This window comes from Tauraco erythrolophus, chromosome 31, assembly GCF_009769465.1.
Source record: "Tauraco erythrolophus isolate bTauEry1 chromosome 31, bTauEry1.pri, whole genome shotgun sequence".
NCBI lineage: Eukaryota > Metazoa > Chordata > Aves > Musophagiformes > Musophagidae > Tauraco > Tauraco erythrolophus.
The window spans coordinates 1,222,915-1,237,753 of NC_141495.1; the positions used below are offsets into that span (position 1 = coordinate 1,222,915).

Consider the following 14,839-nt stretch of genomic DNA (forward strand, 5'->3'; position numbering starts at 1 on the left):
AATAAAGGTCTGAAGGAGACGAGCGGCTCCCGGTGTGTGGCACGACGCGGGGCGGCTTGCAGGCAGCGCAGGCAGCTGGGTGGGGAGAGGTTTATTTACAGGGGGGCCAGGGGGAGTCACTGGAAGTCGTTGGCGTCAATATGGAGCGGGGGAAAGTCGTCGATGGCGGTGAAGAGGGAGGCGACGGCGGGCAGGACCGTATCCCTGGGCTGCGGCAGGAAGGGGTCGCGGGGGTCCAGGAGCGCGGCGCTGCCTGCAGGATGGGGAGAGGTCAGTGCTAAGGGGACACCCCCGGCCCCAACCCCGGCCCCAACACTCACCTGCCAGCTCGGGGCCCAGCCCCTCGAGGCCCAGTCCCTCCAGGCCCCCGTCCACAGTCTCCAGCATGTCTGGCATCAGCTCCGCCGCCTCCAGTGTCTCCAGCGTCCCCGAGCCCGGCTCCGTCAGGGACTCCAGGAGCACGTCGGGGCCCCCGGGCAGCAGCTCCAGGTCCCTCAGCTCCGGCAGCAGCATCCCCTGTGCCTCGGGGACCAGTGGCGGCTCCCCAGCCCCCGGCACCGGCACCCCCGTGTCCTCAGCTCCCACTTGCTGCTGCATCACCATGTCCCCGGCCACCGGCTGTGACATCCTCAGCCCCCCAGGCACCACCTGCAGCATCTCCACCCCCCCTGGTCCCACCTGCAGCAGCATCCCTTGGCCCTCGGGGACCAGCTGCTGCAGAACCAGCTGCGGCTTCAGGTCCCCAATCCCCGGCTGCAGCACCTCTGAGACCCCCAGTTCCACCCGCAGTGGCTGTGGGGGCTGCTGTGTCCCCGAGCCCCCAGGCTGCAGCATCCCTGGGCTCGTGGCCATCACCGGCAGCACCGCCAGGCTCCCGGGGGGCAGCATCCCCGGGCCCACGGCCATCACCTGCACGGTGCCTGGGCTCGTGGGTGGCCCCAGGTTCCCAGACGTGACCTGCACCATCCCCGAGCTCCCGGGCTGCGGCGGTGCCAGGCCGCCGGGCCACTGTGTCCCCAGGCCACCGGGCTGCAGCTGCAGCGTCTCCAGGTTTTCCGTGGCAGCCACCAAGTCCTCTTCTGCCTGCCACGACTCGTTTGCCTGCCTGCAGGGAGAGACGGTGGGTCAGGGTCAGGGTCAGGGTCAGGGGACATGAGGCTGCGGGTGAAAGGGTCCCCCTTCCCACGGGGCCACGAAGGGACAGAGGTGCCCCCCAGCCTCACCTGGAGGACACGCGGATGAGGCGCCGGTTCAAGTATTTCTTCTGCTCCATCAGGTTCCCTGCGGACAGAGAGGAGAGGTCAGAAGGGGCGGTGGGTGCTCCCCCCGCACCGCGCTGTGCCGTGCCACGCCGTGCCATGCCGTGCCGTGCCGTACCCTCCTGCCGTTGGCTGTAGTAGGGTCCGAAGGCCTCGTCGCGGGGGATGTCGGGGTACAGGAACTGCAGGGGGTTCTCAGGGATGTTCTCCTCCTCCAGCAGCTGGTAGTCACGGATGATGTCGGGCAGCGCCAGAGATGCCAGCTCGGCCGCAGTGTAGGGAACCACCGCCCGGAAAGCTGGGGGTCCTGTGGGGCCGGGGCAGCTGGAGTCAGCCCCCAGGGCAGGCCTGAGGCTGGGGTGAGGGGTTGGACTCTGGGGAGGGGGTGCGCTCACCACTCTCAGGGTGCTCCACCCAGGTGCAGGTGACCCCCCCCAGGATGCTCTCACTGAACCGGATCAGGAACGTCCCCGTCCGCTTCCCCTTCAGCAGCTTCTTCTCTTGCTTCCGGCTCACGAAGCCCAGGATGAGTCTGGGGAGGCACCGTCAGCCCCCATGGCCCCCCCAACCCCCTAGCCCCCCAGCCCTGCTCCTACCCGTCCTTCCAGAGCCGCTTGAGGTGCTCCTGGAGCAGCCCCAGGATCCCGTCCAGCCAGGCCCAGAAGGAGAAGCCAGCAGCACCATCCTGCGGGAGAGGGTGGGTGAGAAGGGCTGGGGGGGCCGGGGTCACGGTGCCATGGGGGGTGCCAGGGCTATGGGGCCACGCAGGGATGGGCACCGCTCACCTTGGAGAACTTGGGCCAGGCCAGGGTGCTCTCCGGAGACGGCTTCGAGCCTTGGGGGCGAGAGCAGGGTGAGGGGGGCGGCACGGTCCCTGTCCCAGCCCTGGGGGGCTCGGGGCTGGTGCCCAGCCTTACCGAAGAGCTTCTCGGCCAGCATGAGGAGGTGGTCCCTGCTCAGGCCCCGCTCGGCCACGCTCTCGAACTGCCAGCTCAGCACCTCGGCCAGCCGGGGCCAGGGCGCCGGGGGTGGCGCGGAGAAGAACTGCTGGTCCTGCGGGAGACGGGGTGAGCGGGGCCGGGGGCACATGGCTGGGGCCGGGGATGTGGGCAGGGACCGAGGGACAGGGATGCACACCGGGGCAGGGGGCAGGGATGGGACAGGGACCAGGACGGGGCAGAAACTGGAGACAGAGAAGGGACAGGGACCAGGAACCTGGGATGGGACACCAGGACAGAGACTGGGCGAGGAGCAGGGATGGGATGGGGATGGGACACCAGGACCAGGGCAGGGGGAGATGGGGCAGCGGGGCGGGGGGTGGGTCCCTCTCACCTTGGGGTGGCTGCTGAGCGTGTTGAACCAGAGGATGGAGGCCCAGGCGCTGGAGAGCTGGTTGTTGTTGGAGATGATGATGAAGGGCAGGGTGGAGGTCTGCGGGGGGAGCGGGGGTCAGGCCGGCAGCCCCCGGCCCCCCCAGCCCCCCCCCAGCCCCCAGCACTCACCTCCAGCTCCAGCTCCAGCCCGCAGTAGGCGTACGCCAGCGTGAAGGTGATGAGGTGCAGCTCCTCCATCACGACCAGGGGACCCTGCGCAGAGGCGGCTCCGTGGGCACCGTGGGGCACCCAACGCCCCCGCGCCCCACGGCCCCCAGCCCCGCACCCACCTCGCTGGTGCCTTTGCTGCCCTTGCCCGACCTGCTGTCCTTCTGCTCCTTCAGCGTCTGCGGGACAGGAGAGGGTCAGCCCGGGCCGGGGACCCGGGGCTGGGCGGGGGTCCTCGCCCCGCTCCTGCGCCCCACGGGGCACCCGGGGGTCCGGGCGGGGGCCCCTACAAGGTACTGGAAGTCGCAGACCAGCCCGTCCTGGGGACTGTCCCCTGCCAGGAGCGTTTTGCTGCTCGATGTCAGGATGTTGAACTTGCGAAACCTGCGGGCAGAGAGAGGCCGCGGGTGGGGGGCCGGGACCCCCCGGGGGGGCACAGCGCTGCCCGCCACAGCCCGCGCTCGCTCGGCTCTCACCCTTTTATCTTGGGGGGGTCCCTGCAAGAGACAACGGGGCATCAGTGGGGAGCGGGACTCCGGGACCCCCGCGGGTGGGCAGGGGGGCTCAGCCGGGGGTCCCGACCTGTCGATGTGGATCTTGGCCTCCATGTGGTGGTTGCGGTCGTGGAGGCGGACGAGCAGGCGGGCGCGGGCCGAGAACTTGCTGGCCGTGCGCAGCACCAGCGGGCGCTTGCAGGTGTTGGGCATGCTGGGCTGCTGCTCCACCACGAAGGCTCTGGGGGCAGCGGGGGGGTCAGGGCTGCCCCAGCCCCGGCCCCCCCGGCCCCCCGCGGCCCCCCCACCTCTGCAGCAGGTAGGTGAGCAGCTCCCGCAGCCGCCGCTCCAGGAGGGGGGTCTCTGCCTTCAGCGGGTCCCTGGCGTAGGTCACCTTCTGCCGCAGGTCCCCCAGCGCCCGCAGCAGCTGCAGCAGCTGGAAGAGCCCCTGGCCCAGCTCTGTGAACCTGCGGGCACCGCGGGGCTCAGACGGGGCCAGCTGCGGCTCCCCCATGCCGTCCCCCTCCCATCCTGGCCCTACCAGGTCTCCAGTGGGCGCAGGTGGGTGTCAGCGGGGGCCCCCAGGCAGGCACGCTGCTGCCGCTCCTGCCACGCATCCAGCTCCTGCAGCAGGAAGTCCCGCAGGGTCTCGCTGCGCCCCAGAAGCTGCTGGATCTGACCCAGAACCTCCTGGGGGGAGACGCGAGCCTGAGTGGGGGGCGCGGGGTGGCCACGGCCCCCTCCTCAGCTCAGCCCCGGCCCCCCCTCACCCGCCGCTGCCGTCCAGGATCTGCAGCTTGGCCTGGAGGGCTTGGAGCTGCTGGGCTTACTCGGGGTCGCTGGTCTTGCTCTCACCTGTGGGCAGGGGGTGAGGGGGGTCCGGGGGCGGCGCTGGGCAGCACCGTCCCACGTCTGCCCCCGGGGCGGGCAGGATGGAGCCTTACCCGCAGGTAGTGCACCTTGTAGCAGAAGTCGAAGGCGTCCTGCAGGTCCTCCAGGTGCCGGAAGGCGCGTTCGGCCTCCTGGGGACAGAGAGGGGTGAGGAGCCAGGCAGCCCCCGGGGGTCTGGGGGGGCCGGGGGGGCCGTTACCTGCAGGGCCATGTGGAACTCGGCCAGACGCCGCTGGATCTGCTGCTCCCGGTCGCTCTTCGGGGGTGCGCTGGGTGCCGGGGCGGCCTCCCCCTGCGGAGACACGGGGTGTCGGGCAGCGGCTGGCGGAGCCCCGCGGGGTGGCGGTGGGGACCCTGCCCTACCTGCCCCCCCGCCTGCCCCAGGCGCAGGATCCGCCGCTCCTCCTGCAGCAGGTTGGCCACCAGGTTGGCAAATTTCTCCGGGCACTCCTCAAACTCAGCCTGTGGAGGGGCTGGGGGGTCAGTGGGGTGCAGAGACCCTCACCCCCCCCACCATAGCCCCGCTGCCCACCTGGAGGTCGCGGCGGGCCTTGCGCAGGTTGTGCTTCAGCATGAAGTCCTCGTCGCCCAGCCCCGGGCTGCCCAGGTGCTCGCCCAGCAGTGACAGCAAGGAGTGGAAGAGCATCCGGGCATGGGAGGAGAGCGGCTCGGCCGCCTGGCGCCTGCGGCACCGCGGGCTCAGCACCGGCCTGGCACACACTGGCCGGTGCAGCCCCCCAGCCCCGGACCCCCCGTTACCAGTTCTGGTCCTCGATCCAGGCGGCCGAGCACTGCCGCACCACCATGGGCAGCGCCGCGCTCGCGTACAGCTGGTGGATCTGCTCCAGGTACGTGTTGGCCAAACTCTGCACCTCCTGCCACTGTGCCATGCTGGGGGGTGGGGGCGTCAGGGCGGCCCCACTGACCCCCTGGCCGCAGCCCGACCGGAGGATCCGGAACTGGCGCCCGTGTGCCCCGCCGGGCACCTCTGTGCCCACGTACCTGCCCACAGCGCGGGCGTCCCGCGGGTCGCTCTGCGCCGGCTCAGGCTGGGCCGGGGGCTGGCAGCCCCGTGCTGGGGCGGGAGGAGCGGGTGAGCAGCGGCAGGGGCCGGGTGCCCGGTGCCCGGTGCCCGGGCCGAGCCGCCCCGAGCTGCGGGGGCACACGGCCCCCCGCACCCGCGGTGCAACACCCCAGGCCCTGTGCCCGGGGGCACCCCCAGACCGGTCCCTCCTCGCGCCCCCTCGGGTGTCCCCCGGCAGCTCCCCGCGCCGCCGGTGCCCCCCCGCGGGGATCCCGGGGGGTGGGTGCCGCCAAACGCCCCCGCCCCAGGGGGACACCCCCGACGGACGCCCCGAGGGCGACCCCCGCGGGCTCCCCGCCCCCGGACCGGCGCCCCGCAGACGGACCCGGCGCGGAGCGGCCCCCCGGGCCCCGCGCTCCCACCTCGGCCGCTCCCGGCTGTCGGGGCAGGAAGCCGCGCAGGCCACGCCCCCTCCCTGCCCTGCGCGGCGATTGGCGGAGCGCGGCGGCGAGGCCACGCCCCCCCGGCCGGGAGGCCGCGGTTCCAGCGGGGTTTGCCCGCTTCCCCGAAATGACGTCAGGGGGCGGGGCCAGAGGGGGCGGGGCCAGCGAGGAAAGCGGGAAGGGGGGAACGGCAGCGCCGGTGCGGGGCGGGCTGCGGGGACCGGGACAGTCCGTAGGGACAGAGCTGGGCCATAGGGCCAGGCCATAGGGATAGGGCTGGGCTATAGGGCCAGGCCATAGGGATAGGGCTGGGCTATAGGGACAGAACTGGGCTATAGGGCCAAGCCATAAGGACAGGGCTGGGCTATAGGGACAGGCTATAGGGACAGGGCTGGGCTATAGGGCCAGGACTGGGCTATAGGGACAGAGCTGGGCTATACGGACAGGCTATAGGGCCACGGCTGGGCTACAGGGACAGGGCTGGGCCATAGGGACAGGCTCTAGGGCCAGGGCTGGGCTATAGGGACAGGCTATAGGGACAGGGCTGGGCTATAGGGCCAGGACTGGGCTATAGGGACAGAGCTGGGCTATACGGACAGGCTATAGGGCCACGGCTGGGCTACAGGGACAGGGCTGGGCCATAGGGACAGGCTCTAGGGCCAGGGCTGGGCTATAGGGCCAGGCTATAGGGCCAGGGCTGGGCTATATGGACAGGCTATAGGGCCAGGGCTGGGCTACAGGGCCAGGGCTGGGCCATAGGGCCAGGCTATAGGGCCAGGGCTGGGCTATACGGACAGGCTATAGGGCCAGGGCTGGGCTATAGGGACAGGCTATAGGGCCGGGGCTGGGCTATACAGACAGGCTATAGGGCCAGGGCTGGGCTATACGGACAGGCTACAGGGCCAGGGCTGGGCCATAGGGACAGGCTATAGGGCCAGGGCTGGGCTATACGGACAGGGTACAGGGCCAGGGCTGGGCTACAGGGCCAGGGCTGGGCCATAGGGACAGGCTATAGGGCCAGGGCTGGGCTACAGGGCCAGGGCTGGGCCATAGGGCCAGGCCAGGGGCAGGGCTGCCGGAGCTGGCGCGCAGGCAGCAGGGCAGGGCGCACTGGGTGGGACTGGGACGGGGACAGGGACAGGCTGGGACCCGCTGCCGCTGCAGAGCTCATGCCCGGCCTCCCCGCGGGGTCAAGGGCGCCATACCCCAGGGCAGGGCGGCCCCGCACCGACCCGGAGCCGAACCCCCGCCAGGCACGCGGCGCAGCCGTGGCACCATGGCACCGGGCCTTTATTCAGACGATGAGGACGGGGCCGCTGTGGGTGGTGGGGGCCGTCGGGGGGTCCCCGTCCGAGGTGAAGTAGCGGATGAGTGCCCGCACGCCAGCCTTGAGCCCCGGCTGCAGCCCCAGCTGCACCCCCAGGCCCACGGGGCCGCCGGCGGCGGCGGCCAGGGCGGCCAGGCTGGCATAGCCCAGATCCTCGGCGGCCTCCAGGGCCCGCATGGAGGCCAGGGCCTCGCAGCCCTGGAAGGCGTAGTAGAGGCTGGTGCCCAGGTTGTAGAAGGTGCTGACGCCTGGCACCCACACCAGCACCCCGTGGGCCTTCTGCTCCCCCGGCGGGTTGCAGGCGTCCTCGTCCTCCCGCCGGTGCCGGGACTGGTGCCGGGCAGCGCGCCAGCACGCGGGCAGCCAGGCACGGGCCCCGGCCCCCCGGCCCCCCGTGGCTGAGGGCACTGCGGCTGGTACCCCGGGTGGGGCGGGATGGGTACCGGACGCAGGCCCCCGGAGCCAGGGCGATGCCGCACAGCGCCATGCCAGGGCAGAGCCCCCCCGCCGCGCCAGGCTGAGGAGGAGGAGGGGCAGGGCCTGGGGGGTTGGGGTGCCCCGCAGCCGTGCCAGCCCCCCCAGCACCGCCGTGGCCGCAGAGGGGCCCAGCTCCCGGAACAGCCCCAGCACCTCCGCCTCAGCCTGGGGCCCGCAGGCGGCCCCGCTCAGTGCCAGCGCCATGGCAGCACGCACCAGGGCACGGGGCGGCGGCGGGAGCTGGGCAAAGCCGGGCAGGGCCTCGGGGCGCAGGTCCTGGCATGAGATCCCGTGTCCTGGCAGGGCCCGTGGCGGGATGTGCTCTGCCAGCTGTGCCAGCAGTGCCCGCGCCGCAGCCCGGTCCTCAGCACCCGGCCCAGGGGCCGTGGCACAGAGGGCATTGCCCCCCGCGCCCAGGAGCAGCAGGACGAGAAGCAGAGCCCGGGGCATGGCGGCAGCTCTGGGGGCGCCTGTGGAGGCAGGAGAAGGGGCAGAGCCCCGTCAGCCCCCCGCGGCCGCAGCCCCCCACGGCCCCCCAGCACGCCGGCTCACCCGTCCGCCGGCGCTGGTGTCCGCGTCCCCCGTCCCGTCCGGCCGCCGCGGCGCCGCGGCCCCTTTATGGCCGCCGTTATCAGGAGGGGTTGCGACACGCGGGGCAGGGACAGGGCCCCTCCCGGGGGACCCGGCCCCCCTCGTCCCCCAGCCCCACGCGCCAGGCAAGGCCAAGAGCCGCGTTTATTTATTTTAAAAGACGTTAGAAAAAAAAAAAAACACCAAAAACCCCCAAAACCAGAGGCGAGGGAAAAGAGGGAGGACAGGGAATGGGCCAGGGGCCGGAGCTGTCCTCGTGCTCACGGCGCCCTTCGGAACAACTGGAAAACCTGTGGAAAAAAACAGAAAAGAGCCCGGGGGGGCCCCTCAATCCTCCTCCTCCTCCTCCTCCTCCTCCACGAGCCGGACGCGTTTCCGCCTCCCCCGGGGCTGCGGATCCTCATCCTCATCCTCGTCCCCCTGGGAGCGGGGGGCTGCGGGGGGCGGCTCTGCACCTGTAGCTGGAGGAAGCGGAGAGGGGGCTGAGCCCCCTGCCGAGGGGTGCGGGGAGGGGGGGGTGCACCCCTGCCCCCCGCCGGCGCCCCAGCACCAGGGCTGTGCCAAAGGCACCAGGGACAGGTCGAGTGTGACCCAGCAGCACCCAGTGCCACCCAGAGCCCTGGCAGCCCCCCAGGAGGGACCAGAGGGGCTGAACCCACCTGAGCTCCCACCGTCCTCATCCTCATCCTCGCTGCCAAGCTCCCGGCGCCTCTTGGGGCCCAACCGCACTGGGCTGGAGACGGGCACGGGCACAGGGATGGGCACAGGGATGGCTCCTCGCCGCTGCAGCGGGGACAGGGGGTGGCACCGCTCAGTGAGAACCCAGGGGTCCGGGTCTGGGTCCCCCCACCCAGAGTCAGGGTGAGGACCCGGCTGCGGGGCAGCGTGCGGGAGCCCCTTCTCACCTCTCCGAGTCCGATTCCTGCCCCGCCAGCGGCTGCTCTACTGATGGGCACGAGAAGAGGGGCTCAGGGCCACCCCACGGCTGGGGGGGATCCCAGCCCAGCTCCCGCACCCCCAGCACAGGCCCCTCACCTGGAGTCGGGTCCTGGGGGCACCCGGGTGGCTCCGGCGGGTCGTGGGGGGACCCCGGGGGGTCAGGGCCGTGGTGGGCGATGGAGGCGGCGGCGCGACGGAGCTGCTGCGGGGTGAGCGCGGCCGGGATGCGCCAGAAGGATTCCTGGGCAGAGAGGGGAGATGGTGCAGGGCCGTGGGCGGAGCAAGGGGACGGGATGGGACGGGACGGGATGGGATGAGACGGGGACAAGGATCTCACCTGCTCGCTGGTGGGCGGCCGGAGCCCCAGCTGCCGCAGCAGTGCCCGGAAGCGCCGATCTTCCATGGCATCCTCGTTCTCCTCCGAGAGTGGCACCAGCGGCACCGGGTGGGACACGCCTGGACCACCAGCACCGTCAGCCCGCGCCCGGCCCCCGCCCCAGCCCCGCCGCAGCCCCCCCCGGCTCACCGTCCTCCTCGCGGTCCCCGGCCGTCCTCCGCAGACAGTTCTGCAGCCACCGCAGGGGCCCGGCCAGGCCTGGGGACAGGGCGGGTAAGATCAGGCACAGCCCCAGAGCCATGCCCGAGCAGGGGTCAGGGCCCCTCGCCCACCTTCTTGATGCAGACGATGCGCCAGGCCCTGCCCAGCCCCTTCCTCAGGCGCCCAGTGTTCCTCCATGGGGCCTTCCTCTGCTTCATCATCCTCCTCCTCCTCCTCCTCCTCACTGTCCCCATCCTCTGCCGAGCTGTCCTGGGCTGGCACCGCGACGGCACCTACCACAACCTGTGGACACCAGCAGTGTGTGGGTGCCCGTGATGAGGCAGCACCCGCTGGGCACAGCCTGGGCCCCCCCCAGCCCGCCATACCGGCGCAGCGCCGCGGCCACGGCCGTGGTCCTTCCTCCGGCGCTTCTTGTACAGCTCCTTGCGCTCCGACACCAGCCCCAGCCCCAGCAGCTTCTCCACCACCCGCGCCCGTGCCCGCCGCGCCGTCAGGTGCTTCATGATGTTCCCCAGGACGTCTGCGGGGAGGGGGGTCAGCGTGGGGGGTGGCGGGGGGCTGCACCCCCCAGCCCGTGCTGGCCCCGCTCACCCTCCGTGTCCTGGAACTCCTCGAAGAGCCGCGTCAGCTCCTCCTCCTGCTCCGGCGTCCACAGCACCAGGCGGGTGCCCTTCCTGGGGGGCGGCCGTGGCCGTTTGGTCTCTGCCCCAGCACAAGGCGGCCGCCCCGGCCCGGGGGTCCCCTACGGGGGTCCCCGACCCACCTCTCCCGCGGGAAGTCCTTGGCACTGCTGGCCAGCCCCAGCCGCACCAGCTGCTTCACCACCTGCCTCCGTGTCCGCCCGGGGGCCGGGAGCCGGACCAGGATGGCGGCGATGACGTCCTCACCTGTGGGAGGGGGAGGCTGCAGGGAGGGAGCCCCCAGCCGCCCCCCAGGGGTCCTGCCGCCCCCCGCCCCGGGACCCCCACTACCTTCCACCTCCTTGTACTTCCAGTACAGCTCCCGCAGCTCCTGCTCCTCCTGGGGGGTCCAGGGGGACCCCGGCTCCTGCCGGCCCTGGACAGAGGCAGAGGGGAGGTGAGGGGAGGCGAGGGGAGGGCAGCAGCCCCCTCCCCAGCCCCACTCACCCCTCTCCCTCCCGCAGGGAGCCGTAGCCCTCGGTCATCTCGCGGATGGCCGCCGGGCTCTTCCAGAAGAGCAGCTCCACGAAGGCCGTCTTGTTGGTGGCCGCCAGCGCAAAGAACTTGCCCAGAACGAACTTGGCCAACGCCACCAGCTCCTGCGGGCAGAGGGAGGGAGAGCGGGGCTGGGGGCTGCGGGGGACGGACCCCTGGAGCCGGGGGTGCTCGGGGGTCCCTGGCTGACCTGGTGCGCGCCGGCGGCGGGGTCGCTGAGGAGGCGGTGGAAGAGGGTGAAGAGGAGAGCTGGAAGAGCAGGGGCTCCATGCGCAGGTCGCGGGCCAGGCGGTGCAGCAGGCGAGCGGCGCAGTGGTTGGTGCGGGGGCTGTTGCGGGCGTACCCCCGCAGCAGCAGCGCCAGCGCCCGCACCACGGGGGCACAGGCGAACCTGCCCCGGCAGCCGCGGTGAGCGGGGCTGCGCCGGCGAGCAGAGTCACCCCGGACCCCCGCGCCCCCCCCGGCCCCTCTCACCGTTTCAGGTAGTCGAGGAAGTTGAACTCCTTCTCCGACACTTGCACGGTCTCTTCCTCCTCTTCCTCATCCTCCTCTTCCTCTTCCCTCTGGCTCCTCAGCCTCGGCGGGTGCGTGCCCTGCGGTGGGACAGTGCTGAGGGCCCGGAGCGCCCCGGCACAGAGCTCGCCGTTCCTGGTGCCGATGGCGGAGGACTCACGGGGCAGGGGGGCGAGGAGGATCTCCCGCAGCAGCCGCGTCTCCTCGGGCGGCCCCGCGTCAGGGGCCCCGAACACGTCCCCTTCGGGCCAGACGTCCCTGGGAGAGGGGGACAGGCTGGCACCGCGCCCCCGCACCCCTGCCCGGCTGCGGGACGGAAATTGCAGTGCTGGTACCTGGCGGAGCGGAGCAGCTGCAGGGCCTGGGGGGCCCGGCCGTCCCGCAGGCACCCCTGGATCCGCAGCAGAGCCTCAGCGCGCTGCTCCTCCACCGGCGTCTCCGAGGCGGCATCGAAGGGCACCACGTCCTCGGGGAGGGGCACCTCGCCCTGGGGCGGGACACTGTCACCCTGCGCCCCACCAGGACAGCCAGTGCCCGCTGCAGGGCCGGATCTCTCTCCCTACCTGCAGGCACTCCTGGAGCTGCGGTGCCAGTCCTGCCCACAGCTCCTCCAGCTCCACGGCACTGGGCGGCTGCGGGGCGAGGGCTGCGGGTGCCTGCGGCTTCTTCCTCCTCCGCACGCGTTTGCTCTGGGGGGGCAAGGATGGGGTCAGGAGGGGCTGCCTGACCCCCCAGGGACCCCCCCGGCGAGGCAGCCACCTCTCACCTGCACCACGAGGCTGGCGCGGCCCCGGCAGAAGCGCTCCAGCATGCGGGAGGAAGAGATGCGCCGTCTCCACCAGGTCCCGCAAGAAGCTGCGCGGCTGCTTGGGTCTCGTCGAACTTGCGGAAGAGGGCGAGGAAGAGCTCCCGGTATTCCATCAGGTAGAAGATGTTGCCTGGGGAGGAGGGGGTGAGCCAGGGGGGCACGGTTGGACCCCCGCAGAGCCGGGCGGTGGGGACGGATGGACGGACTCACTCTTGATGACCTGGCTGCTGTCCCGCACCGCCTGCTCGGGGGATCGGTCCATCTCCTGCACCGTGCGCAGCAGCTCCTGGTATGCCTTCAGGGCCAGGTGCATCCTGGGGACGGGCAGCGTCAGGGCACGGCGCCCGCCCGGGAGACACCCCGGTGCCCGGGGGGAGGTCCCGGCCCCCACCTGCGGGCCCAGGTCGCCGCCTCCTTCTTGTCCATCAGTGCCATCTCATAGTAGGTGGTGAGGTTCTGCTCGATGAAGTGGAAGGCACGGACGCCCACCGTCTCCGACACCAGCTCGGGGCGGAAGCCGCGGCGGCGGTTGAAGGCCATGAAGAAGGCGGTGGCCCACAGGTAGTAGGTCTCATCGTGCTGCTGAGCCTTCTCCCGCACCAGCTGGTCCTGGGGGCAGTGGGGGGGGCTCAGCAGGGGTCCCGCAGCCCAGGGAGGGGGTCCCGGCTGCCCCAGCCCCTCACCTTGACCAGCAGCATCAGGCGGTTGTAGCAGCCCTCCAGGAAGTCCTGGCAGAACTGGCACAGGAAGAGCCGGACGTTGCGGGCAGAGCGGCGGGGGGGCTCGGCCTCGGGGGCAGCCTGGCGCCGCCGCGGCACCCGCCGCGTCTCCTTGCCCAGGTCGTGGCTGTAGCTTTTCAGCTGCAGGGGACAAGCGTCAAGCAGCCGGACTCGTGCCCCGGTGCCACCCCTGTGCCGTCCCCCACCCCGTCCTTGTCCCCCGCGCTCACGTTGTGCAGTCCCTTGTGGAAGACGACGTCCCGGTCCCCGATCGCCTTCAGGCCCTGCAGGACGTAGGAGCCGCCGAAGCGCGAGTGCCTGGGGCAGGGCGACACGGGCTGAGTGGTGCTGGCCCCGCCACGGGGGTCCTGGCCCTGCTATGGGGGTCCCAGCCTCTCACCTGGTCGGGCGCTGCAGCGCTCGGGCCCTCCTCTCCGCCAGCTCCCGCTGCCGCAGGGTCTCCAGCTCCCGCGTGTCCTCCCCGTGCTCGGCAGCCGCCTGCCCCTGCCCCAGCGCTGCCAGCTCCTCCGGGCTCTGTGGGCAGCGCTGTCAGTGCTGCAGGGGGGTCTCTGGGGGTTCCCCGGCCCCACTGCCCCCTACCCCAGCTCACCTGGTCACGGAACATGAGGGAGATGATCTCCAGGACGTGCAGGGCCCATTGTTGCTCCGCCTGGGCGCTGGCCAGGAACTTGAGCAGGTCGTCCATCCCACTGATGTGCAGTGCCCACAGCACCCGGTCGTGCACGCTGGCATCGCCATCCACGCCCTGGGGGACGCGGTGGGGCGGGGGGCTCAGCAGGCAGAGCGTTGGGGTTCCCGGGGAGCCGTCACAGCCCCAGAGCTGCTGGGTACCTGGGGAAGGGCCCCGTCCCGGTACCTGCTCCTCCGTGGGGTCCAGGGGGACGTGCAGCACGTTGCGCACCAGCAGCAAGATCCTCTCGATCAGCAGCGTGTCCTCCTCCTGCCGCTGCTCCCAGTCCTGGGGCAGCAGAGCCGTGAGGGCTTCCCGCAGCACCCACGGGGATCCCATCACCGCTCGGCAGGGAGGGACCCCGCGGTGCCCGAGAGCCACGCGGGGACACGGGACTCACCAGCTGCAGCAGGTCATAGAGCTTTTCGCTGAGCACCACAAAAACTTTCTCACTCGCGAAAGCCTGCAGGAAGCCCCGCGTGAGTCTAGGGGGGCCCAGGCTGAGCCCCCCGCCCAGGGGCACCTCCCCGGGCAGACTCACCTCTTTGTAGGCCTGGAGGTAGGACAGGACCTGGAGAAAGTGGTGCCGGGAAGTGGCATCCGGTGGCACTTTGCCAAAGCAGAGCAGAGCCGGCTGCGTCAGGTTCACCATCAGCCTGTGAGCGGGCAGAGCGCGGGCGCGTGGGACCACCGCTCTGTGGGGAGCCCCCCCAGGGCCACCCCCGGCCCCCAGCCCTGCCCCCCGCTACCTGACGACGGCGTCGAAGAGCACCTTGTCCTGCGGGTACTGGACCAGGATGGGCAGGAGGTCGTTCTGCAGGATCTGGGCTGCCCCCAGCTGCTGCCGGATGTCCCGGGTCTCGTCCTCATGGCGCAGGTACCGGATCAGGTCCTTGACGCTCTCTGGGAGGGGGGACGGGGCCGTGAGCCCCCGCCGCCCCCGGCCGCCGCCGCCCCCCGCCGCCCCACCTACCCAGGCAGTCGGGCTCCCGGTGGTAGACGTCCCCTTCCAGGTAGCCCAGGGCGCTGCAGGTCGCCAGCAGCTCGCAGTTCATCATGTACCAGTCCATGCAGCGCGGGGGGGGCGCTGGCACCGGGGGCCTTCTGCGGGGCGGCCGTCAGCGCCACCGCCGGTGCCCCCACCCCGTTCTCGGGCCCCGCTCCGCCGGTACCGTGGCCCCAGCCGGCGCCGCTGCCGTGGTTCCCCCCGAGACCCTCCGATACCGGATCGCGAACCGGGCCCGGCCCCCCCGCCCGCCCCGGCCCCCCGCGCTCACCGCCAGCCCCGTCTGCGCCGCCCTCGCGGCCGAGCGCCCCGGGAACCGGCGCGGGGGCGGCGTTACACAACCGGCCCAGTTCCCGCGGCGAGAGGCCCCGCCCCGCCCGCG

At 72.1% G+C, this 14,839-nt stretch overlaps 3 protein-coding genes across 3 annotated transcripts; all 3 read right to left on the reverse strand.

Annotated features, from left to right (window-relative positions):
• Positions 1 to 116: 116 nt before the first annotated feature.
• On the reverse strand, positions 117 to 5,075 carry STAT2 (signal transducer and activator of transcription 2). Its single transcript, XM_086628504.1, is given in 23 exon segments — positions 117 to 253; positions 321 to 1,105; positions 1,224 to 1,281; positions 1,378 to 1,566; positions 1,655 to 1,791; positions 1,856 to 1,944; positions 2,045 to 2,094; positions 2,177 to 2,312; positions 2,592 to 2,690; positions 2,762 to 2,845; positions 2,923 to 2,979; positions 3,091 to 3,184; positions 3,277 to 3,297; positions 3,383 to 3,535; positions 3,603 to 3,761; positions 3,836 to 3,984; positions 4,065 to 4,075; positions 4,078 to 4,152; positions 4,241 to 4,316; positions 4,385 to 4,477; positions 4,549 to 4,647; positions 4,718 to 4,868; positions 4,945 to 5,075. Coding segments are annotated over 23 exon segments (3,033 nt in total).
• Positions 5,076 to 6,946: 1,871 nt separating this feature from the next.
• Positions 6,947 to 7,906, reverse strand: APOF (apolipoprotein F). The gene has a single exon (XM_086628632.1). The coding sequence runs from the start codon at positions 7,904 to 7,906 to the stop codon at positions 6,947 to 6,949; it is 960 nt and encodes a 319-aa protein (XP_086484758.1).
• A 468-nt stretch (positions 7,907 to 8,374) lies between these two features.
• TIMELESS (timeless circadian regulator) lies at positions 8,375 to 14,521 on the reverse strand. The gene is given in 32 exon segments (XM_086628505.1): positions 8,375 to 8,529; positions 8,707 to 8,820; positions 9,083 to 9,227; positions 9,324 to 9,442; positions 9,513 to 9,581; positions 9,656 to 9,827; positions 9,917 to 10,065; positions 10,137 to 10,219; positions 10,309 to 10,432; positions 10,517 to 10,589; positions 10,669 to 10,824; positions 10,911 to 10,966; positions 10,969 to 11,111; positions 11,195 to 11,280; positions 11,282 to 11,313; positions 11,394 to 11,491; positions 11,569 to 11,720; positions 11,797 to 11,922; positions 12,000 to 12,047; positions 12,049 to 12,102; positions 12,104 to 12,171; positions 12,252 to 12,355; positions 12,433 to 12,650; positions 12,725 to 12,901; positions 12,991 to 13,078; positions 13,161 to 13,294; positions 13,371 to 13,526; positions 13,638 to 13,739; positions 13,852 to 13,914; positions 13,993 to 14,107; positions 14,201 to 14,354; positions 14,425 to 14,521. Coding segments are annotated over 32 exon segments (3,630 nt in total).
• Between the last annotated feature and the right edge of the window lie 318 nt (positions 14,522 to 14,839).